This window comes from Strongylocentrotus purpuratus, unplaced genomic scaffold (genome assembly GCF_000002235.5).
Source record: "Strongylocentrotus purpuratus isolate Spur 01 unplaced genomic scaffold, Spur_5.0 spur5_contig_850, whole genome shotgun sequence".
In the NCBI taxonomy this organism is placed as follows: Eukaryota; Metazoa; Echinodermata; class Echinoidea; order Camarodonta; family Strongylocentrotidae; genus Strongylocentrotus; species Strongylocentrotus purpuratus.
The window spans coordinates 2445225-2472145 of NW_022145558.1; the positions used below are offsets into that span (position 1 = coordinate 2445225).

Below are 26921 nucleotides of genomic sequence, written 5' to 3' on the forward strand. Positions count from 1 at the left end.
TGCACATTTGAATATAGGGTGGCCAACTTGGGATACATTATAGAATGAAAAGACTCGCGAGGTTTCTGGTCGATATGAAAAAGAATGTGAGATCAGCGAGCTGAATTATAAAGACTGTAAACCTAGGCCTGCGAGTCGGAGCCTTGGAATGTTTGTATAGAAGACAGTGTTAAGTTAGTATCCCAAGTAGGCCACTTTTTATTCATACGTTAATTCATACCAGGTCATGAAAGGTTAAATTCAACTTTTCAATGAATGGAAGCAAACAAATAAGAGTACCGAAAATTATCGACTTTTGTAACGACGGGTATACGAGGGGAACTTATGAAGATTTAATGGTAAGCAAATTTTGATTGTGGATTTAAAGATAATGCGCAATAAGAAACATTTTCACCGCTCTAAATAGCATTGTATAATAATCGACTTTTATTTCAGGGGGTAGTGCATTCCAGATATCAGGGCCAGAATGTCTAATTGAGTTTTGAGCTGAGGCTGTTTTGGCGTTAAATAGGTGATAGTCATTGGAATGCCTTGTTGGGTAGGAGTGAAAATTAGCATTATGTTGGAATAATATGACTAGTTATGGGGGAGAATGCCGTTATCATGGCAAATAAAGGGTCAGTGCGGTCGCGATAACCTGCATCGGTACAAACTCGAATTGCTTTGTTTCTGTAACATTAATATACGATTAGTATTGTACTAATATGAGTAGCCCATATGATATTGCTGTAAGAAATATATGGTAAAACCAGTGTATTATATAGCATACTTTTAGCACATGTGTTGGCCAAAAATATTTTAGCTTAAATAGTATACCAATATTGCGAGAAATAGGGGTAGAGATACAGTTCACATGATCATTCCAGTTACATCTTTCATTTATACAGTATATACACCTAAGAATGTTGTTGATAACCTTTTTCTATTAGAACATTATCAACAAGCAGCTCAAAATTATGAATTCAATTCAATTTAATTCAATTCAGAACTTTATTTCAGACTCAGCTGCACAAGGCAGAGGTCCATAAAACATATGTTACATATAGATAGGGAAAAGAGCTGAGTATAAACATGATGAGTATAATAACAACAAACCGTACAAATACTAAAGAATATAACAACTAACTATACTACGTATATACAATGTAACTGTAACATGTAACCTTTATCTGTAAAATTGATAACAGAAGGCCTATAGCAATCTAACTCTAAGCTGTACCTGTAACTGCAAGATTAAAATAAATATATGTATAACAAAATTAAGTTGTAACTTAATTGTAACACTCTCTGCTCAACAACTAAAACAATATACTAATAATAGATAACTAGATATTATAACAAGCAACAAGGACTAAGGACTATACTGCAACCATGAGAGGCTGGATAATCCTTGGTAACATTATGCAAAATATGATCAATTCCGAGGTGTCAGCAGTCGTATCAGGACAATTACCCCCTGGGCAATCACCCCCCGGAAAATTACCACCCGGAAAACTACCCCCCACGGACAATTACCCCCCAGAAAATTACCCCCCGGAGAATTACCCCCCGAGGACAATTACCCCCCAAGGACAATTACCCCCAGAAAATTACCCCCCGGAGAATTACCCCCCGAGGACAATTACCCCCCAAGGACAATTACCCCCCGGAAAATTACCCCCGAGGACAACTACCCCCCGAGGACAATTACCCCCCGAGGACAACTACCCCCGAGGACAATTACCCCCCGAGGACAATTACCCCCCGAGGACAACTACCCCCGAGGACAATTACCCCCCGAGGACAACTACCCCCCAAGTACAACTACCCCCCTCTTCCGAGGACAACTATCCCCGATGACAATCACCCCGAGGAATTTCTAACACTGTGACAAATAATGCGAGCTTCTCTCCAAATTGCTCTTTATAGAAAATTTCATAAACTTTCAATTTCTATGTTATTTGTGAAGTTCATTTCAGTGTGGGAGGGGGAGGGGTGGGAGTTGCCCAATTCCCTCGAAGTTTTGCTACCGAGTAAATAACAGAAATTACATTTTTTAAAGAAATTCAATAATACATTGCGCGCAGATGAGTACGCCTTACAGCCTCTCTCACCAACAATGGCAAAACAAATAAATTAGGATGTAATATTTCATTTATGCATCCTCTGTCACTTTTTAAGCTGATCGTGTATTTGTCTTTGTATAATGGGCCCTCGACCATGATCCGAAATTAAGGTTTTCTTCACGTTATCTATATAATTATGTTGTCATGCGGGAGTATGATATGCGCAGGTCGAGGGTTCGAATCACGACACCGGCACTAATATCCTTTTTCAAGATATTAACCTGCACTTGCTACTCTCCACCCAGGTGTTAAATGGGTACCCGGTAGTATGCGACCGTCATTGTTGGTCACAACGGTGTCGATTTTTATCCGTGGTTGGGGGGGGGGGTGATAGGTGCCAAAATAATTTCGGCAATGGATCAAAGCAACCAAGAGGTAGAAATGTGTGGCAGGTTGCACCCCCTCCCTTACAAGTTATTAATTTTTTCAAGTCACCCTCAATAAAGATAACATTTCAGAGAATATGGGACCCATGTGGGCTTGCAACTTGGGTTATTATCCTCTCAAGCGCGTAGCAAGGATTTTATTTTAGGGGGGCGGTAGTGAGCACGCGAAGCGCGCTCCCTAAAGGGGGTGGCTGCAGGGAGGGGGTTTTTCGTCCCCGTCCCACGCGAAGCGCGGAAGCTTTGATGTTTCATTTAATTATTAGAGAAAGAAGACGATTCGTTGTACCGTTCTCGACTCTTAATCCTTGTCTAAATTCAATTTCTTTTGACCTTTAATTAATTATTAAATGAATAAAGTTCCCCTTCCTTCGCGCGTAGCGCGGAAGCTCTGACATTTCATTAAATTGATAAAGAAAGAAGACGATTCGTTGTACCATTCTCGACTCTTAATCCTTGTCTGATTTCAGTTCCTCTGGACGGCTATGCATTATGGCTCAAGGCATGGGCACACAGAAGATTTGTTTATGTTGGGAACCGGGGTAAAATACAATAAATTATTGAAAATTTATTGCATTTTCTGTGTTTTATTTTATTTATGGAAACTGCCCCCTACCCTAGCCCCCGCTGCGTACAGTCATGGTTCAGTGACAAAGCAATGGCCTCGTAACTGTGAGGCCCCAGGATCAAAACCGTGTCGATGTGCTATATTAGTGCCCTTTTGCGGGGCATTAATCCTCATTACTGTCATTTATGACTTAAGGGCATAGGTCCCCTAGTTAATAAGCATAGTAGCATACATATGCTTTAGCAGTCACGCAAAGCACACATTGGCAAATTATTGATCAATAAAATCTGAGAATGTATACTATTATCTAGATCTATTATTTTTAAATAATTTTTAAAATAATTCCATAAATTGGTATAAAAACAAAATATTCCACCTTTATGAGCGACAGTGTATATGTATTAAAGGGAAATGTTTAGTAACGAGGAAGACAACGTGCTAGTATTTGAGCGAATATGGGTTCATGAAGGGGGTCTTATAGGCTCGTAGCCATCTCTCAATGTATCAGATCGTCTTTTGCTATTGAATCCTGATTGTCCACGGGGGGTAGTTGTCCTCGGGGGGTAATTGTCCTCGGGGGTAGTTGTCCTCGGGGGGGGGGGGGTAATTGTCCTCGGGGGTAGTTGTCCTCGGGGGGTAATTGTCCTCGGGGGTAGTTGTCCTCGGGGGGTAGTTGTCCTCGGGGGGTAGTTGTCCTCGGGGGGTAGTTGTCCGGGGGGGTAATTTTCCGGGGGGTAATTGTCCTCGGGGGGTAGTTGTCCTCGGGGGGTAATACTCCGGGGGGTAATTTTCCGGGGGGTTATTGTCCTTGGGGGGTAGTTGTCCTCGGGGGGTTATTCTCCGGGGGGTAATTTTCCGGGGGGTAATTGTCCTTCGGGGGTAGTTTTCCGGGGGGTAAATTTCCGGGGGTGATTGCCCAGGGGGTAATTGTCCTAGAACCGTCAGCAGTCTATTAAGCCAAAATTTCCAGAGGCCCGATGTGTACCTAAGGCAACTATACGTGGGGTTCACTAATACCTTTACAATACCATTCTCAGAGACATCCACTCTCTGGATGAACTTATACATGAGATTTCGTAAAACAGCCGAACGGACCAGAACATTCAACTCAGCAAACATTCGACTAGCACTAAAGTATCTACGTACCCTAAGAAGCATTCTCATGGCATCATTATAGGCCACAGCAAGCCTGTGCAAACAGCTCTTCTTAAAATTACTCCACAGATGCGCAGTATACAAAGGTAGTAACTCCTTGGGTGTACAGTATGCCCTAAATAATGCCACCGTCACATCTGGAGAACATATATGAAATTTCGTAACGAGCATATTACCTTGAGCATATAATTTACGACACTGTCGACTAATATCTTTATCATCACAGAGATCCTCAGTATAAAAAGAAATGACCAAGATACATGACTTCTGTTCTGTACACACATTGAGTTTAGCTCCACATAAATAAAAATCCGGGAATACCAATCTACAGTGTTCCTTACATCTAATCATCATAACATGACTATTTTTTGCATTATATTTGACATCATTATCATATCCATAATCAGAACAAATCTTGAGCAAACTCTGCAACCCAGCAGTTGACGGGTTAAAAATAACGAGGTCATCGGCATACATTAACTGATTGACTACTATACTGCCAACTACACAGCCTTTTTTACAAGCATTCAAATTGTCGGATAGACCATCCATTTACAGGTTAAAGAGAAAGGGAGAAAGAATACCTCCCTATCTAACTGCATTAATGACATGGAATGGTTCAGACACACTACTTCCCCATCTAGGCATCATTGTTTGATGGGTATACCAAAACACGAGTATCCTAATCAGGTACTTAGAAATACCTCTATCAGCCATTTTCGTAAACAGCTTTTCATGATTTACCCGATCAAAAGCTTTGGAAGCATCAAGAAAACAAAGAAACAAGGAAGAATTTCTGCTACGATAACTTGCAATAACTTTCTTCAGAGCAAATATACACATGTCAGTGCCATGTTTGGCTTTAAAACCGATCTGGTTGTCTTTAGTAAGAATTTACATCTCCAACCGATCAGGCAATATCTTTTCCAGCACTTTGGACAGGACACTAGCCAATGATATAGGTCTATAGTTGTCCTTACTAGTAATGCGACCAGCTTTGTTTTTAAGGACCGGCACCAAAACAACGGAAATCATAATATCTGGTAAGAAACCATGAATCAAAAATCCGGAAATGCACATTGCAAGCAAGGGCATGAGTTTCGGACTTGCAAACTTTAAATGTTTAGCTGTAATAGTATCAAGACCGCATGACTTATTGTCGTCTAATTTTCTAATATCTTCTTTTACCTCCTCAGGAGAGATAACCATATTTACATCAAAGTCAACATTAGTTACATCCTGCACCGTACTCTGTACACAATTAAACAAATCCTTATAATGGCTACACCACAATTCACTTATTTTTTCATCACCAGAGATACCTTCAATATTAGTTGGAAGGGGCGCTTTACTATTATTAACACATTTCATTTTTTTCCAAAATAATAACTTTTACCCTGCAATTTACGAGCAACGGAGTCCGCCCGCATGACTTCTCATTATTCTTAATAAAACGGAGAGCATACTTGAATCGTGCATTGGCCCTCTTTTTTTAGCTCAAATAACCGTCCCTGTCTGTTTTTGCCAGCTTCAACCCAGAGTAGGTGAGCCTCACGAGCAGCAGAGTGGAGCTCTGACACATGCTCATTCCAGCCAGGCCTAGTATTATGAACCTTGTTTTTACAGTGATATAGAGATTCACTAGCATCACATAAGCATATCACAATATTATCATATGTATTACATACATAATTAGCATGGTCATTGTTCAAACAATTGGAATCTTTTTACTCATTAAAGTATAGATTATTCTCCAACTTTAGTGACCGGATGAGTAAAAAAAAGTGTGTAGAGTGGCTCTTTGCTCCCTAATTTGTCACAGACTCTTTATTCGTTGGATCGTACATACGTACCCGACCGTCACGTTTTTAGCGGCCGACGATCCCCAGAATAAGTGTAAGTAGATTTAATTTTTCTTAATTTTGAATCAGTTAGTAGTAAAGGGATCCCTTGAATTTTATGCAGACCTTTTTCTAAAACAAGTTAAGGCTACCGATCAGATATAAAATCTAGATCTAGAGCCGAAATTTTGAAGCTCTTCTTGTGCACGACCGAAGTGTAGGTAGTGCATGGCGAAGGACTTCCATTTTTAAGTGACAAACATACAAACTCACCGTACGAACGGCGATATAACCTGACTGACTGAGTAAATGAAGCATTACTCACTAGTTGAGTTGGATCGATTTACTCACAACATTAGGTTAAATAATTCACTTATTTAAAATACTCATTTGCCATGTCACTATAATGTCAAATTAACAAAACTCATTCCTGTGAGTTATAAATCTCAATTTAATGAGTTAATGTATTCAGTTAAGTGTGTCACTATAGTGTCAAAGTTTGTTTGCCTATCTGAGTAAGATTACCCAAATATTTATTTGTGTATAAGCTTTACAAATCTGTGTCATTTATTACTTATAATTGTGATTAAGTTATGATGAAACATCGACAATTCTCGGTTTCGTTTTTTCTGGGTCGCACTTTATAGAATCGTAGAGGTCTGTTTCTCTTCTGTCATTAAAGAAGAGTATCATCCGACTGTTTATTTAAAGGTGGACCTGTATCAAGAGTACTTTCGAAGTACGTGGAAGCCTGACCTTCAGCAACAGAATCAGTTTTAACCGTCGAGATGAACGTGACGTCAGAAGGTCGTTGGGTCATACGTGCTCCACTCGACGATGCCCAAAATTCAGAACTGCGTCTACGGGCAGACGATGCACCATGCAGAAAACGATTCTTAGTTATCGTCAATTTTTCTCTCAGCTCTGGTTGCCTCATGCCAAAGAGAAGAAACACAAAAACTCCCTGGAGGGAGTTAAAGATGGAGAATAAGGCGTTGAACAAGTAGCGACCTCCACCAAAAGACAGAAACCCGAAAGCCCATGTCAGACCCATCAGCGTGCCTATCGCGACGACGTTTTGGGCGCGGCGAATGGCTTCCATGCGCGCTTTGATGGTATTCTCTTTCTTTGACTCCAATGTGCTTGACTTGGAGGTTGAGATCCTACCACAACTCAGTTTGTAGAGTACCATAGCGAAAATGATGCCATTGAATGACAGGATGAGTCCGATGGGAAGGACCAGTCCGAAGTATAACGAATATCCAGGGAGAATAAAACAGCTGGAAATAAGAAGAAATTATAGATGATAGGTCACCAGTTCGACAATGATTCTCCGTCATAAAGTAGATGTCTTTTGCAAGAAAACTATCATGAATGTAGCAGAGGATTCTTTTGTAAAGTAACATAATATTACCTTCTCGCACACATACACACACGCGCACATCTTACACGGACACCCACACACATTGCGTAATTTCCACCTGGTTAAATCGTTGGAATTTGACTGGAACATTAATCAGATACACAATGAAAATGAAATATTCTTTATAACAAAATAGCTTCAGTAACTCTCGTGGGATTTTTTGTTTTAATTTTATAAACAAATATGCAAATATTTAAAATATACAAATTTTCAATAATTGCTTACTATTCATAATTTTGGTAAGCTGTCCACTTGCTGGCAACTGTTATTATGACGACAACCAATGGAATGCCTGTATACAAATGTAATAGACAACACAGTTGGAAAGAATAGCACATAAAAAGTGGGGATACGCACAAAATTAAGACATGTTAAATGTTAACAGGTCGGGAGAGAAACCAGAATAATAGCCTTTAGTTTCATTTTTGGCTCATGATTTTATGTTCAGATGCAACAAATAAAAATGAATAACGAAGCTGTAGCATTGTAATTAAGTGGCAAGAATTCCCTACCAAAACTGGTAAACCAGCTTTGTTATATAGATGATTAACCCGTTCCCCTTTTACGTTATCTACTAATGATCATCAGCAGATTAAACCCTTGTCTATTCAATGAAAAATTCTCTTTTTATATCGTGTTAGAAAATATAGGAATATCCTGGTGTTCCCCAACCTTTTCGTACATATGAGTTTATATAAGGTAAGCTAATGGCATATGTTGCTGCCTCGTGAGGAATGACAAGAATTTCACGGTGTCAACCATTTGTAACATCAATTCGTGTAAATATTCAAGTAAAAAGTTACTATTGAGAAAGTAAAGATGAAGGAACATGGATGGTTGTCAACAAAATAGTTTAATAGCACAACAGTTACGTTGATCATTGGAAATGAGAAACCGAGAGTTCACTTTTAGAGACCTTTCTTCTGAAATTTATAAATAATAATCGATATGCGATATGTTCACGAAATAATTTTATATTAAAGTTTATGACAATTGTTTTACTTTTAAATCCAGCAACTTACCCCAACCAATCACAGAGCATTTTAGTAGAAACTTCGGTATGTATGAATTCAGAACCCTAACAAACATCATGTACATGTTGAAGGATTCTACACCCATCCAAGCAATCGATGCAAGGCAGAAGTAATGCAATAGGATAGCAACCAAAGTACAGCTGATCCTCGAGGTTGGTCGGTCAATACCGATGACGAAAGTGACGTACAGAGCTAGCAGCGCGAAACTGAGATTGATAAGGATCTGCTGTGGCTGTTTCCTGCGCAGTTTCCTGTGAAGTAAAGATGATACCAATGATGATAAAGAATATTTCTGACAAGATGCAACCTCTTGAAAGTGTTAATATAGTTTATTTTTTAATAATACTTGCTTTTGCAGATTTCATGTGTACTTTGCTACTCTTTCACACTTTGTAGATATAAATTATTAATTCCTTGAGAAATTGTATTTTCCCCCAACTATTTATTAAGAAGATCTTTGTCTCAACGTTACAACATGTATCAACTGTGGCTTCTTTGGAATATCATGTTTCTAATTTTTACAGAAAAATCGAATACGACATCTTCTGGAAATTTTGTCAGTTATTTAGAAGCATCAAAATACAACGACTCTTTTCAGATTAATAGGGCGTCGAATGTTCTGTAACATGGTAGCAATTATTCTCTGTCTGTGATCTTTAGATATCTCTTTATATTATATTTCTGTTCCTCTGATAGCCCCCATGTTCAAAACATGCATTGTACTGTTTGATGAGGGTAGGGAGTTTTGAAATCTCACCTAAAACCTAGCAGAATGCAGAGGGTTATGACGAGACAAACAATCGAAGCTATACAACCGATGCGACTGATTACATCAAGAGCTTTAGATATGATGCTTCCTTTGATATCCTATGAAGAATAAACATAACAAAATACATATTGTATTAGTGTAATCTAGAAACGGACACAATTCTACCGGCCCAGAGTGTTTTTTCCCCAAATAAACGTCGAAAAGGTATGTATAAAGTGTAACTGGTAGACCATTAAAACGAGAGGATGAAACTATTCGATAATCTTTTCGCAATATATCGCTTTTCATCTTCTCCATTCGATGGTTCACCCGAACCGTTAAATTCATTGCCACATTTTCCACTGGCCATGTTAAAATGAATAACTCTAATGCATGGGTGTTTTTTAAAACTATATTTGTATATATATATATATATATATATATATATATATATATATATATAACATGTAATAAATATGTTGAAATAGATTAGGATATATTCAAGAGAATGCTGCTGATTTATGAAACTTTTACCATGCTATTTGGAATTAGAATTATTGATTCAGCGTTGGCATACCAGTAGAACGGCGAAACTCGTGAGATGAGAGCACCGGCAAGACACCATACCTTCAAGAGCCGTTTTCTCGGTTCTACACCCTTCGTCCGACCATTCTCCCAAGTCGATGTCCCAATACACACAACGTTCAGACACCTCAGCATCATTTTCTTCTCTAATCAATGTCTGAGTTAAAGGTTGATATTTAACCAAAAAAAGGATTAATTTTTGCAAAGAATTTTCTAGGAATGATTATGCTTTTGTTGGTACTTATCTTAATATTTCATTTATTCAGTTTGCAATGAGAGTAACATATAAAATATTGGCATGGAGATTGAATATTTTGACCTCGGAAGTGCATCAATCTGTCTTCTCTTAACCTGTTGACTACTGAATTCTCTAATTCCCATAGACTTAACACAGGGACCACCAGGTTCCAGTAAACAATGGGTTAATAGTGTTTGTAGATTCCATCCTTTAACCTTCTGTATCTCAAAATTAGAAACGTATATTATATGATTATTTGTGTGCATCCTCTCTATTACTTTCTTCAGGAATGTATGTCGTGACACCATAGGCCTACCTGGTTCACAGGAAACACAAAGACAATTGATTCATTATCAGGGAGGTCTTTGATATCAGTTCCCTCAATGGTCACAGTTAAGATAGGAGAAGCGACAACCGACTCCGTCTTCGGTTGCTGATTCTGCTTGTCTCCAGACGATGGAGTACTGGATGAGGACGGTCTGTTACCCTGGAACAGCTTGGGCGAGTTTAGAAGAAAGACGCTGACGGATATTACCTGGTTAGTACCTGGAATGATTAACAAAAATCATGTTATTTCATGATACATGATGCAAGTTAATATGGGGCCGTTTGTCTTAGACCGACTTGTCACTCGTGATTATCATATAAATATAATTTTCACACTTTGGGATCGAAATTTAGTTTGATCGGTACCTGCATTACCTTGCATTCCCTTTGCTGCATTGGTTCTTATCATAAATTATTTTGCATGTTTGCATTGGTCCGAATTTACTTTACAATTGCAATTTATCATTACTGTATTTTATACATAAAAGTCAATACTTTTGGATGAGGGGAACCTACTAGATTCTGAAGGGAGAATTGCTTCCGGCAGAGATACTGACGTTACACCTGCCGCATTAGACGGAGATCCTTCATTGGCTGAAAAGTCTATGACATCATCCATGGCTCCTCCTATCGCCGTCGTGAGGGGAAATTTTTTCCTGTCTACTTTGACAGCTGCCAGTACAATATTTGATCCACTACACAGAAATAAAGTTTAAAATGATGTTCATGTAGATACTTTTGTCTAAAGAACAATAATAGAATATTGTTACAATTCGTATAAAGCGGATCCTCCGCACGTAAGTCAAGATCTCAATTTGTTAATAGTCTTTGGAAAAAAAAAAGAATTTCACCTGACCCTTAAAAAAAGGGCCATTGTTGTATTAAAGATGTCAGGATATACGGACTTTCCCCCAAAACGCCAATAGCATTACCCTTCTAGTGCACGAACAAGACACAAGCACCCGTTTTCACCGCTAATAATTTTAAATTGCCTTTGGAATCATCAGTGTCATCAAAATTTAGTAAGATTTTTGATACTCTTGGCGATATCTTAAGACCGAGTAAAACGTTACGTATGTCCCCAATTTATTGGTATTTGAGATGGGGCACCTACATGATTCGAATGTATTGTGCCCATGACTTTTAGAACTAATAATGGCACTATGGTTCATACAAACCTGTAGGTGAAGTTCTTGGTGGATGCCTTTTGAATATTTTCAGTAAGTATCGAGATTGTAGTCAATATGTTATTTGTCTTTGAGACCTGCTGGGAGCTCGCTGTCTCGAAGGTACTCTCTGGGATGTTCAAGATATTATCCACCGCTCCTATCACACTCACAGACACCTTTATTAATGATATTTTGTAGACATCGATTAAAATGACACTCTCATTTTTTAACATTTATTATATTCATAACCATGCTACCACGGATGACTGAGCAACGGCCTTGTCTAAAAGTATTAGCAAAATCTTTTCGTACCAAGTTTGGGCGTAAGCAACAAAATAGGGTCAAAAGCCATGAGCACCGAAAGGTAGACCTGTGCGCTATACAAGTAGCCACTATTATTATTAATATTATTATTATGCATCTATTTCAATTTGATAACAATTGCAGACCTTATTGACATTTGTTTAGTGAATATGAATAGGTTGTGTGTAATGTCAAATCAATCTCTAATAATGACTTATTATGAGCAAAGTTCATGATATTTTATTTGTTATGATGACGCAACTGAGCTTTATTCGCAACCCTTGTTTGAAGTGAGCCATTTTACAAAGTCATTCAAAATGGACAAAGTATATTTGGGATGTTACCTTTTTAGTCAAAGTCCACAGCCAATTTCTCTGGTTGTTATCAACATTATGTTTTCTACTTTGCATTTACTAACATCTTTGAGGTAAGGAAACTTTTGTGATTTATGTGCTGTTCGAGACAAATACATTATGCATGATAAATTGAGCAATAAACGATTGAGCAAAGAGATTGTCAATATCAGGACATAAGAAATTAGTATGTCTAGGCCATTTACGAATAATCTATGGTTATCCTCCGGTTTGAAACCATGTCCTTTGAAAGCGTACGTAAGGTGTTACAGTTTAGACACTTAAACGCTGAAACACGAAGCTGAATTTAAATTTTGATAGGATTTAAGACATGCATAAGGCTTGACCCGCATTCATTCCGTCATCCCAAACTTGGTACAAGGAGACACTTTTTAAAGACCCTGGTGCCCAGTCAAACGTGGCAGGAAATAGAACAAACCTGGCTTAGTCCCCCACCCCCTCCCGCATCGTTAACCGCTAAACAAAACTTAATACGACATGTATCGTCTCAAAGCAGGCACTCCTGCCTGATTACATTCCTATTTATGTTCGTTTGCTGTCCGTTCTTTGTTTTAATTGATGGATACTCACTGTTAAAAGGTATGTTTACCTGTGCGATGGCTTTTTCCGTCAGGTTTTGGTTTGACGCAAATTCAACAATTGAACTTAGTTTGTCTGTGACAGACTGGAGATCTTCCACATCAAATTTGTTCGAATCCTCAGTCACGTTCGCCAGTTCATCTGAGACGGTATTTAAATTGTCTTCCGTGATAGTATCCTGGAGATAAAAAATATCGAAAGGTTGACATCTACAGATTTACAGCATTTAAAGTACATTGATCATGGTCAACGATGACAACGAGGAGCAGTGTGTTTAAACAAAAAGAGGAAATGAATGTACATAATGTTTATATTTAATTCGTCAGTTTAAAGGAAATAATTTTTTGGGGAAAGATAACCTTAAGAGTAATTTTTTGTCAATGAAAACCATTTATTCAGGGTATAGCCAGGACATAAATTGTAGACTATCGTAAATGGTATAATAGCAATCAGATAGTCCGATGTGGTTAAAAAGAGATCTAATAGTGTTTACATAGCGTACCTTGTGGTTGTTGATTGGTCGAAGTTTTAAAATATAAATTATAAAATTACATTCCCTGATTCGAAAACGCATTAGGCCCAGTCATTTTTCTCACAGTAGATTTATCCGCAACTTACATTATGTATGTACTTACATTCAATATTTTATCTAAAGCTCCTTTGATTGGTGACAGGGTTGTAGCTGTATAGTGGGCAATCGATCACAAATATTAATAAGCATGAGATGCACATATCAAAAGCGTGTCCAGGAGAAGAAAAAATTCAGTCGATTATAGGCCTATCATATATTATTTGGCCATGGTAAATCTTGATTTGCGTGTTCCACAAAGTATAACAATTTTATTTGCGAAAACTATAATGAAATGAAATGATTTTTTTTTACTTCTCATGCAAAACATCATACAATGAATAATTTTATTACAAAAATATGCAATGAAGCGACAAATATAATAGAAAAAGCACGAGAAAAGAGGAACCAACTAGAAGCAGAGATTGTTGAAGTGTTAGTTCCTCAGATACTGTTTTACAATATAACATGACGAAAGTGTATGCGACTGCGTCTCTAATATGCCTCTGCCTTTATGCTTGTATAATATATATTGACAATAGTTTAGGTGACATCTGATGAATTTCAAAAAGTTATCACACTCATAAGAAATTTTCTGGGATTTTTAACTTTCATGACCATGTGAGCTTTCACTTTTGATCTTCCGAGTCAACTTTATGCCATAGAAAAGACAGTAAAGCCCGCCCCCCCCCCCCCCACTCCGGGGTCGGAATAACCGCATGTGTGTTACCAAAATGTCCGGTAAAGGGGTACTTTTTGTGCCACAAAGTCCGGCCCGAGAATTGTAAAAAAAAGGGGTGTATTTGACTTTTCACCCGGAGATTTCTTTAAAAAGGGGATGATAATTTTTTCTTCTCTCATCTCTTTGGACTCCTGAGAAATTATTCCGAATTTAGGGGGGTACATTGAGCATTTTTCTTGATTTAGGGGGGTCTCTAAGGCAGCAAAACCCCGCGAAAACCCCGCGAAAGGGGGGTTCGGAAATGTTGGCAGTCCTCAGATAGGGGGTGCTTTCAAAAAGAGGGAACAAGCATATGCGTACCCTAAATAACACTGAGTGGGGGGGGGGGGCAGTAAAGGTGATCCGAACTGACACTTGGCGGGGTTGAGAATGATTCCATACTCTTGCAGGCGGTCAAAGGGTAGGCGGAGATGTGTCTCGTGTTCGTATTTGGTAGTACTAGCTACCAGAATATCGTCTAGATAAACATATACGAAAGGAAAACCGCGAGTGACATTATCCATCAATCTTTGGAAGGTCTTAGCTGCATTGCGGAGGCCAAACGGCATCCTTACAAACTCAAATAATCCAAATGGAGTGGTTATAGCTGTCTTGGGGATATCGCTAGGCTCGACTGGGATCTGATCATATGCCCTGATGAGATCAATCTTTGAAAAGATTGTCTTGCCACTAAGTGACGCAGAAAAATCCTGCAAATGAGGAATATGGTATCTATCAGGAATAGTACGAGCATTAAGCATGCGATAATCTCCACAAGGTCGCCAGTCTCCTGGTGTCTTCTTCGGAACCATGTGCAAGGGACTTGACCAGTTGCTATCAGATTGTCTGATAATGCCGAGTTCAAGCATGCGTTCAAACTCTGCCTTGGCAATCTGCTGCCGATCCGGAGCAAGCCGACGAGGGCGGGCTGAAGCAGGTAGAGTTTGGATATGGTGGGTGGTTGTATGCTTGACTTCTGAGTGCTTGTATACTGGCCGGGTGATGTCAGGATACTCGCGAAGAAGGGAGTGGAAACGGTCCGAAGTATCTTGCTTGACATACACCGGGCTAATGATGGCTGTGTATGTACCGACTCAACCGACTCGCCGCAACCCAAGATCAAGAGTGAAAGATCTTTGGCCAAAAAGTCTTAGAGGTACTTTGTCCCATTTGCAAGCCAAAAAAATGAAAAAGTTAAATTCCAACTGCATTTGAAAGATAATACTAATTTAGAACTTCCCTAAAAAAAGTGGGGCTTGAAAAATGTCTTCAAGTGGGAAAATAACGACTATTAGTTGTCAAATCGACTTTAGGGCTATAGAGCCCAAAAGTAATAGTCTTGATTTTCAGACAATTCTTCCTTATTTTCACGAAGTGACGGTAGTGAGGAAAATCGTCACGCAAAGTGAATGCAATTTTTGTTCACTACCGTCACTTCGTGAAAACAGCGACGAATTGTACCGCATGGTCATACGTTTTATGCTGCGCAAAGATTCAATCAGTTTAATTTTGGCCATCACAAGAAGTGGGTTATTGATGTAGACAAATGCTCATGTACCCTTTACAATTCTTTCCATGTATGTTATTACCAAAGAAGAAAAAGCCAGTCAGTCACTCAATAGTGTCTGACAGTGAAGTCTAGCAAGTAAACGGATTTCCTTGCATAATTTGAATATGAGGACACTGCTTACGTTTAAATTTCACAGATAGGACATACATGACATATTCTAATTCCTGCAAAGTTCTACAGAATTTGAGGTCGGCTGCAAAAGGGGCATAGTACCTTTAATGGGTGACTTGTTAACAGCTTGAAGTTGAAAATTTGTTGCACTTACCATCGCCGATTTTCCTATCATGGATTGAGGGAAAATACTAACTTCGGCCCCAGTAACAACAAGGAAACGTGTGCCTAATTGTTTATCGTGAACAAAGAAAAGGCGACTGGGTTGAATGGTGCAAAGTGCATAAGTCGCCGCTATTCCTTGGCGGGCCCGTTTCCCTGGACATATCCAGGGCGGCTCCGTCCTGCCGAGTATGAGCAAGGACTTATGCATTTCTGGGCTTGTTTGCCCTGCTTCCAGTGGTACCAACATTCAGCCCCAGCATGTTGCTGATGCCGACTCGGGCTACGGGAAGCTGATTGGCGATGGCCAGTATTCTTCGGGCCTCGCTGTCGACTGCGACTTATGCGGTCCTCCTGTAGAGAACAAGTCAAGGCTTGCACCTGAGCAGCCAGTTGAGCTACCTGGGTAGAAAGTCGATGTACTTCTCCAGAGTCATTGGGAGTGGCGCAAGCGTAAGTCTGCGCTATCACCTCTCTAGGTAAGACTTGGGAAACAGTAGGCGGACCAGCAACTTTAACAATTTTGTCTGCTAATGCCGCCAGCTCAACCAGGCTAACATCATCGCTTGTCGAAGCTAGAATCAACTGCACATTGATTGACAGGCGTTGCAAAAAATTGCTTCAGTATACGAGTCTCCAAAGTATTAGAGCCTAATAATTGTTGCATTCTCCTAAGGAGTTGGGAGGGCGACCTATCCCCTAACTCTTCACTCGTCAGCAATTTGTTTAGTCGCTTTTGCTCAGAGACAGAAGTTCGCTTAACCAGTGCTGCTTTAAGTATCTTGTACGACTCTGTTTGGGGAGGGGCAATTAAAATATCGCACACCTCTAGAGCTACCTCTGGTTGTAACGAGGCGACAACATAAGCAAACTTTGTAGACTCAACCGAGACTCCTCTTGTTTGAAACTGAGCCTCAACTTGAGCAAACCAAATATCATGATCATGTGCTCAAAATGGTGGAAGCTTTAAGCTAACATATGAGACTTGGGGGGGATGGCTCAGAAGCCTCACTAGGTGATACATTGCTATCGGTATCAGGCATGATAATGACGATGACAATTAAGGTAGATTAGATCAACAGAAGAAACAAAAATCTGGATCACGTCGGGGTCACCAGTTTAGGGAATTAATCACCTAAATAAAAGAAATAGAAAATGATTTTTTTCCTACCTTGTCTCGTAGAAACACCTGTTGAGTACAGATACTTGGAACATATATTAATACTAATACTAATAATAATACTGATGTCAATTTATAAAGCGCATATATCCATTCTTAAAGATTGCTCAAGGCGCTCATTATATCACAGGTAGTAGTTCAAATATTGCACAGCACCCGAAGAAAGAATATGTAAGACCATGTACAAAGTAATGACGCTTCTTTGCGAATTAAGTAAGGAAGAAGAAACTTATAATCTCTATAAAGTAATAAGGTCTCAGAACCGAGTAGAGAAACAGGCGAAGAAATAGGACAAAAATTAAGATGAAGCTGAATTAGCTTTGCTGTAGATCGACTCAAGACTCTCTAGAATACGTGTGCTCTATATGAACAGCTCAGGAGAAGTGATGGAAATAGGTGTGGCAAGCAAGTGTAATGTGCCTGTATAAGCTTTACCAGTACATTAGGTGGCTGCACATCCCAATACATAGGGTCTGGAATGTGCTTGCCAGAAAAAGTATGTGTGGCACTCTAGTAATGTAACAGGTGTCTAAAAAGAAATAAGTGACAATGGAATAACAGGCTAGACTTCAAGCCACACAATAGAGACAAGACAATAATATCTACTAATGCAAAGTTCTCCTAAGGTCAAGTCACTACAGTAACAACCATTCCCGAGAGAAAAAAAACGAACAGTTATTCAATATTAAGTACAAAAACAAACAAACACTTATTCAATATTCAAGTACAAAAACAAACAAACACTTATTCAATATTCAATTACAAAAACAAACGAACACTTATTCAATATTGAAGTACAATATTATTTTGGGTTGGAATATTACAGTTTTTATCATATCGATCTATCCTTGCACTTTTACAAACGTGGACTTTCTAAGACATCGCAAACTTTAACTTACTTCTTATTCATGATTAATAATAATGATAATAATAGTAATGGGCTCGTGTATAACTCATTTCTGTTAAACTTTAAGTTCCCATACTTTACAATTATTAACCCGGCTTTAGCAGGGCTGTCTACGTGACACTGTTGTTGACGTACCTGTCGTCATCGTTTGAGTATATATTTTCTGCAGCGGTTCCCTCGTTGTTGGTTCAACGTCACTGGACAGGTGGAATGAAGAGTCATCGCTGTATCCGTCCGCTAAAACAAAGAAAAGAAGAAAGGTTAAAAGGCAAGTCTTCAGATATTATAACAACCGTTCCAGAGAGAAAAAAACAAACACTTATTCAATATTGAGTAAATAAACAGACGAATACTAATTCAATATTTAAGTATAAGGTTATTTTGGTCTGAATTAATACAGTTTTTAATCATATTGTTCATATTCGTGCACTTTTACAAACTTGGACTTTCTTTATCATCACAAACTTCGTCCTACTTCTTTTTCATGATTAATGATAATAATAATAATGGGTTCGTGTATAGAACTCATATCTGTCAAACTGTCAAGGATGCTGGAACTAGAAATGCTGTTTTTGTTCTGCAATCTTTAGCAGAAAGGGCCGTAGAAATGCAGAAAGACGTCTTCCTGTGTTTCATCGATTATACAAAAGCATTTGGTAAAGTAAGACACAATCAGTTATTTGAAGACTTAACCAAGAGTGGACTAGACACAAAGGATGTAAAGTTATTGCAAAACCTGTATCGGGAGTAAACAGCACGTGTTAGAGTGGAAACATAATTAAGTGACTACATCTACATTAAGAGGGGGTTCGGCAAGGATGTTTCATGTCTCCAGATCTCTTCAATTATTACAGTGAGTTGATACTTAAACACCTAGAACAGGAAAGTGATTCAATTTAGGAGGACATAATATCACAAACATACTGTATGCAGATATTAATCGCAGAATCAGCTAAGGACCTGCAGCGAATTTTGGATGTTGTTGTCAGAGAAAGTGACAAGAGAGGATTATCATCAAATTACAAGAAAACGGGATGCATGGTAAGTTCAAAGAAGGGAAGAATACCATGCTCTCTTAAGATCAACATCAATCAAATAAAGTGACTACAATTACAGACGATGCAAGATGCAAGCAAGAAATCAAGAGAAGGATTGCACTTGCAAAATCAACTTTCTCCATGTTAGAAAACATCTTAAAGAATAAGAAGCTGACGATGAAAACGAGACTCCGCGTACTCAATTAATATATGTATCCAGTTCTGATGTATGGAAGTGAAGCTCGGATCCTGACAACTGACCTAAGAAAGCGACTGAAAAGTTGTAAAGTTTGAATCCTGAGAAGGATGCTAAAAATTTCATGGACAGAAAGAGTTTCTAATAATGAGGTATTTGCCATGCCAGGAACGATACCAAAGCTTCTGAATATTATTAGAGGTCGACAGCTGAGCTTCTGGAGTCATGTTATACGGAAGAATGGTTTGGAAAATCTTGCACTGACTGGAAGAATCGATGGGAGGAGGAGTAGTGGTAGAAGGAGCTTTCTGTGAATGAGTAGCTTAAGGAGTGGGATTTCTGAAAGTGGAATTGATTTCGGGGAGAATGACTTACTTCATAGAATAAAGGACAGAGAGTTGTGGTACTCCATGGTCGACAACGTCTCAGGATATGGCACGTAGAAAGAGAAATCCATTAAGGCGGTCTAGCATTTCAGGGAATTAATTCCTGTAGGGTACCCATTTACCTCACCTGGGTCGGGTGTTAAACATTTGGAGAAATATCTTTCCAAAGGAGACTAGTGCCGCGGCGGGATTCGAAAAAAACCATAAGATCCACAGTCCAATGTTTTATCCATTCGAACCCGATACATCTACTTTAAAAAGGCTTCATTGTCATAGTTAGTAAGGGAAATGACCGGTGTAGATCAGCGAAGAGGAGACAAGATAGAGTGTGGTAAATTTTGAGAATTCTAATCGATTTGGGGGAATTTCAGGAATCGCTGCGTATATTCTTCCACAATTTTGATTATATCGGATTGATCATATTGACCTAAGCCATGTCATTCTCAATTATTCCGTTGAACTGAAATTGACCCAAAATGTATTGACAGTCTTCATCAAAATACTCACCAATCGACCCGACACAAAGAATTAGGGGATCTGTTGGAATGAGAAGGTATCAAAAGAAATTACCTGGATATTCAGAACAAATAATCGTCCTTTTCAAAATATCTTTTATAACAGGAATGCTACTGAGCCGTTATATTAGAACATACGGTATATAACATCAACAATGTAATGATACAAGGATTAGTAATTTAAAAACAATAATGGTATCTTGTGTACACCTGCATGAGACACATCAGGTGTTCTTATCTCTTTCTATAAATTTTCATGCATATTTCACTTCAACTCCGTTTGGAGGTACACTGCTCGCAGTATTTACAGTAAAACTAATATAACATATCATTTTGAAAAGGATCTTCTGCGATGATAGATCAAAATTCCGTTTATATGGCGTTCTTAGGCATAATACATGGTCTCACAGAGCTACACCATGTACCAAGTGTTCAATGTAACCATACATTATGGCACGCCATTGGCTCAAATTAAATAAAAAATCATCTCGTCCCCATAACCCGTCCAGCCCCCCCCCCCCCTACTCCCCCTTGTAAAAAAAGAGCAATCCTGTATTAAGAATTATATCTCACCGCTGCATTTGACTGCTGCGTATTTATTGCAAGTTGCGTTTGGTTCTTGCATGCAATATCGGATATCTGTCTCATTCCCGCTACACCAGGGATTCTTCAACGTAGCATTAATCGAGGACACTGCAGATGGTGGGACGTCCCAGTCTAAGAGTTCCACCACTTGTAACCCGAGCATTTGGCAAACAATGGTTGCGCCCGCTACCGTGAAGTTGTCATCACATACGGGTCCCCATGAACCGTGCTGATAAACCTCGACTCTACCTTCTGATTCACAATGAACTCCTACGAGCCGTACTGAAAAGGAATCACAGGGATATCGGGGATGTTCTCATATAGCAAAATAAAATCAGTACGTACACAGTATGTTTCTTGAAAGAAAGGAAATCAATGTCAACGTTTGACCACCAATATCTTTTTAAATGAAAATAAATAGATCCATTGTTTTATTTTGGATCATCGAACTAGAACAGGATTTAAAGCAGCAATTTAGAAATTGATCTTGGTACAAGAGAGTGGTCGATATTTATCAGCGCAATGATGGTCAATCATTAAGCCGTTAGTTGCTCTAATTTCGTTTTTAGTCACATTCCCCTGTTCATCGTAAAATATTAACTTTGGTTGCATGTCCGCGTAAAAAAAAAATACAACTTTCAAGTAAATTTTGACAGGTTTTAAAACAAACAATTGCATATCAAAATATATGCAAATTTATGACGTCACTAATAATTGAAGACAATAAAATAAATTAATATAACTTTGTATACCTATTGTTGTATGCTTTACAAACATTTTTTTTTAATTTGGTGGAGATAATATTAATATCTGCTGAGAAACTGGGAAAAATGTAAGCACATAATTCACAAACCCTAAGAAAGCCTGTAGAATACACGAAAAACTGATATTTTTACATATCTCCAAATGAGGGGCAAAAAACAATGTCCAAATTAGTTTTTTTATTGGGAACATCTTTTTTCTGATAAAATGGACCCTACAAGTTGCTCCACTCAGATTTCTCGATGAACTAAGAATTATCACTATCATGATACTCAACATGTCATATAGAACACAGAAATCACATTCGAAGTTCTACTTTACGGAACCGACCAAATGACTTTATTAACAATAACTCACTTAAACATACCTCCAAACACTAGACAACGAACTCCAGCATCTTCATAATGGCCACAGTTATTGTCTCCAAGTCCTCGATGCGAGCACTCAAAGAGACTCGATTCGTTTCCAGAGCAACTGACGCCATAAAGGACGATGGTTCCAGTGCCTTGGCCGAATCCAGCCGATGATACAGCTTCAAGAGAACCAGCAAAACCGAGAGATCGACAGACCACGCTGGCATCGTTTGTATCCCACCCATCATCACAAACAGTTCCCCACTCTCCGTTGTAGCTGATCTCTACACGGCCTTCAGAATCCGAGGTGCCTCCCACAAGACGTACCTCACCATCTGTAACAAGAGGAAATCATTTGTTCTCATTGACTTTCATTTCCTATTTTTAAAATTATAACTCACATATCATTGCAACTTTCGATTGTTTTATCTGAATGATGTATATTTATAATCATCACTGTTAAGAACGTACACGTTTATGAAAAGTCCAGAACTACCACTTGTACCACAAGTTACTCCACTTAGATTTCGTGATATACTAAGAAATATAACTATCTGTGGACATCGATCATTCGCATAGAGTAGGTCTTCCGCATCAACCTACGAGAGGAAAAAACAGCAAGTCACTCCCACCAAGACCCATTATATGTATTAATCGTAATATGCGCGGGGGGGGGGGGGGGGGGGGGTGGGTGCGCATACGAGTTGACTGATACTGATTTCTTTTTGCGGGAAACGTCAGATAACATATCAATGAATAATTTTATACCAAATTAGGGGGTTGGAAAACTTATTTCATGATAATAGCAGACAAAATACAACTTTCAAGTGATTTTGACAGGTTTTTAAACAAACAATTGCATATCAAAATATATGCAAATTTATGACGTCACTAATAATTGAAGACAATAAAATAAATTAATATAACTTTGTAAACCTATTGTTGTATGCTTTACAAAAAATGTTTTTTAATTTGGTGGAGATAATATTAATATCTGCTGAGAAACTGGGAAAAATGTAAGCACATAATTCACAAACCCTAAAAAAGCCTGTAGAATATACGAAAAACTGATATTTTTACATATCTTCAAATAAGGGGCAAAAAACAATGTCCAAATTAGTTTTTTTATTGGGAACATCTTTTTTTCTGATAAAATCGACCCCACAAGTAGCTCCTCTCAGATTTCTCGATGAACTAAGAATTATCACTATCATGATACTCAACATGACATATAGAACACAGAAATCACATTCGAAGTTCTACTTTACGGAACCGACCAAAATGACTTTATTAACAATAACTCACTTAAACATACCTCCAAACACTAGACAACGAACTCCAGCATCTTCATAATGGCCACAGTAATTGTCTCCAAGATCTAGATTTGAGCACTCAAAGAGACTCGATTCGTTTCCAGAGCAATTGACGCCATCAAGGACGATGGTTCCAGTGCCTTGGCCGAATCCAGCCCTTGATACAGCTTCAAGAGCACCAGCAAAACCGAGAGATCGACAGACCACGCTGGCATCGTGTGTATCCCAACCATCATCACAAACAGTTCCCCATCCTCCGTTGTATCTGACCTCTACACGGCCTTCAGAATCCGAGGTGCCTCCCACAAGACGTACTTCACCATCTGTAATAAGAGGAAATTATTTGTTCTTATTGACTTTTATTTCCATTTTTTTAAAATTATAACTCACATATCATTGCAACTTTCGATTGTTTTATCTGAATGATGTATATTCATAATCATCACTGTTAAGAACGTAAACGTTTATGAAAAGTCCAGAACTACCACTTGTACCACAAGTTACTCCACTTAGATTTCGTGATATACTAAGAAATATTACTATCTGTGGACATCGATCGTTCGCATAGAGTAGGTCTTCCGCATCAACCTACGAGAGGAAAAAACAGCAAGTCACTCCCTCCAAGACCCATTATAGTAAAATTCACCTCTTATCTCGCCCGCAATGTCATGATCAGGAATCGCAAACTGCTGAAAGGAAAAAGAAAGGGGGTTGAGGAGGACCTGACAGCAGCAAATCGACTTTTGTTGAAGGAAGCGAAAAGGAGGTGGAACTGAATGATAGGCTGAATGCCGCATGGTCATCAGATGGAAGGGTAATTGTATTGGCCAAAGCTACCAATGGGAAGACGACAAGAAAGATATTACATTCCGTGAGTAAACTTGCAAACTTGTGAAAACTGAAAAACATTGAACTGACTACATGCAAATATGATATTTTTCATATTTTATGCCTATGCCACTTTGATTAATTACAGATCTTTTTGTAATTATCTTTGTTATTTTTACTGTATTTACGTTTTATTACCTACTTACTGAAAGTTAATTTGTTAATGTGGGAATGAGTGTATGTGTTCATTGTGGTATCTCTTCTTCCTTCTTTCCAACTCAGTCATGGTTATGCACTCAATGTACTTCTAATATTTTTCCATTCAACCATATAGATGATAATAATGAATTTTATTGGACTATGTATGACTTTTTCCGTTTAAATAGGAGAATTAATATTGACAAGTTATTAAGATTGAAATTAAACCCATTTTGTATGAATAAATATGATGTGCATAGCCTTTTAGATTCAGATCTTGAACTTAAAAATTCATGTCAATACACATTTTGTGAAGAATTTAGTCTAAAATTTAGTAAATTTATTTCTAAACTGTCACTTCTCTATTTGAATGCTATAAGCCTAAAGAATTTTTTTGATGAATTACAGATTGTTCTGTGATCTCTTCAGTTTGAATTTGATGCCATTGCAATAACTGAAACTTGGTTCAATTCTTCTACAAATATTAATATGCATAACCTAGACGGATATTTTCTTGTTTCTAAGTGTAGACCCTCAAAATCTGGTGGAGGAGTTGCACTTTATTTGAAAAATAATCTCAATTACAAATTACGACCCGAATTTACTTATTCTGAATGCAATTATGAAACTATACTTGTTGAAATCAGTAAGAAAGCTAAACCTATAGTTGTTCGTTGCGTTTATCGTCCACCAGATTCCGACATATCTTGTTTTAATTAGAAAATACAAAGTGTTCTTGAAATACTGGAAAGTGAGAAGAAAGACTTATATATTTTAGGGGACTTTAACGTAAACTTGCTTAACCCTAATAAGGCCGGGGGGGGGGGGGCATAATGCCCCCACCCCTCCACGATTTTTCCGATTGCTCGGGAACGCATATGGATGGCGCCCCGCCGTTCGCTGACTTTTTTCTTTCGAGTCTTGCGCATCTTTCAACAAAAAAATGAAAATCGGACCAACAGTTACAAGGTCACGTGACCTTTTGGCTTTGCATGTCAGCCCGAAAATCGCTCATTTTTGTGATTTGTGTACAAAACATATGGAAATGTCATTTTTCCTAAAAGTTGGTTATTGGGTCTTGTTTAAAGTTTAGGTGGTTGTTTTTGGAGTCAAAATAGTTGAATTGTAGTAAGAAATGAAATAAAACAACAAAAACAATAAAGTACATACGTTAAAAAACAAGAGAAAACATAAGGAATAAGCTAGCTCTTTCGAATTTTTTTGTCGTATTTTATTCCAATAGGTCTAATAAAGATATGAAGTGAAAAAGAATGCTCAAATATGAATAAAATTTGATTTATGGGCAAAAATGTGATTTATGATTTAATTTGCATAAATTACCATAAATATACAAATAAGTGAATTTAAAAAAAAATTGAAATTATCATATTATTCTATACACTTCACTTGACAAGCGTGCGCATTTCCGCGGAGATCGGCCGCTTCACGGCCGAGATCTTAAGGGGGCCATAATGCCCCCCCCCCCGGCCGTACTAAGACCTCAAATAGCCCGGCCTTTTTAGGGTTAACTATGGTATCCATAATAAAACAAATGACTTTTTAGATATGATTCTTTCTTTTAATTTACTTCCCTTAATAACAAAGCCAACTCGCATTACTGAAAATAAAGCAACCTTGATAGATAACATATTTACAAATACGATACAGGAAGAAAAATATACAGGACTCATTTATATCTGATCATTTTCCAGTATTTTCAATTGCAAGTGAAAGAATTGTAAAGAATGGTAACAAAATCGCATTATTAATGATTCATCGATATCAATGTTTAAAGAGAGTTTATTATCCATTGATTGGTCAGAAGTCTATACTTGTGAAAGTGCAAATGACTCTTATGATATTTTCTTAACAAAATTATATTACAATTATCAGGTGGGCTGTATAACGTACCAGGGGCGTAGACAACGGGGGGGGGGGGGGGGGATGAGGGGGATGCATCCCCCCCCACCTCACAAGGTGGGGGGGGGGATGGCATGTACAATCATCCCCCAGGTTTTGGGGAATGATATTTGCTTACTTAATAAGTCATAATGATGATAATAATAGTAATAATAATAACTAGACTTTAATTCGTCACTTTGACGAATTAGGTGATACGTATGATAATGGTTTACATAACGAATAATGCATTACACGATATATTATTTTGTAAAATGCTTCTACCATTTATATGCTTCTCCCTTATGATCTATTCATATGTCAAGATTAAATTGTGTCTCCTTGATCATCATGGATCTAGGGAAGATAGATTGAAACAATATATGACCTTTGACCCTGTGCAGTAACCAGTTCCACATTTGACTCTAATTTACATCATGAAGAACACCTTTTGACGATTTTTATCTTATTCAAAGAAATGAAAATGTAATTGATAAATGATTATCATCATTATGATAATGATGATCATGATGATCATGATCATGATCATGAGCGCGATCATGACATCTTATTGAAAAAATGAGGGTTGATTTAGATAGCATATAGTCTCAGCTACAACATACTCAAAAATCAACAAAATCCAAGCCGAAACTAGATTTGTAATACTTGTTTGGTACAAGTATAGGTGGGCGGGTCCAGCTAACATTTTAGACAAAATGAAGGGCACATTTGAGATAGCTAATTGTCTCAGCTACATCATACTCGAAGTTCAGCGTAAATGAAGCTAAAATGACGTAG

The 26921-nt window shown here is 38.1% G+C and overlaps 1 protein-coding gene and 1 pseudogene across 1 annotated transcript; both read right to left on the minus strand.

The window, feature by feature from the left end:
- Window positions 1-4317: 4317 nt before the first annotated feature.
- Window positions 4318-20946, minus strand: LOC586610 (adhesion G-protein coupled receptor G6). The gene is made up of 13 exons (XM_030994300.1): window positions 20759-20946; window positions 20178-20207; window positions 18187-18288; window positions 13468-13514; window positions 12843-13010; window positions 11586-11752; window positions 10924-11102; window positions 10397-10626; window positions 9835-9999; window positions 9267-9376; window positions 8498-8760; window positions 7701-7767; window positions 4318-7332 (listed from the first exon to the last, which is right to left on the minus strand). Exons 1-13 carry the CDS (start codon window positions 20931-20933, stop codon window positions 6729-6731), a joined length of 2307 nt encoding a protein of 768 aa, XP_030850160.1. The 5' UTR covers window positions 20934-20946; the 3' UTR covers window positions 4318-6728.
- Window positions 20947-21885: 939 nt separating this feature from the next.
- On the minus strand, window positions 21886-23829 carry LOC105442596 (annotated as a pseudogene).
- Between the last annotated feature and the right edge of the window lie 3092 nt (window positions 23830-26921).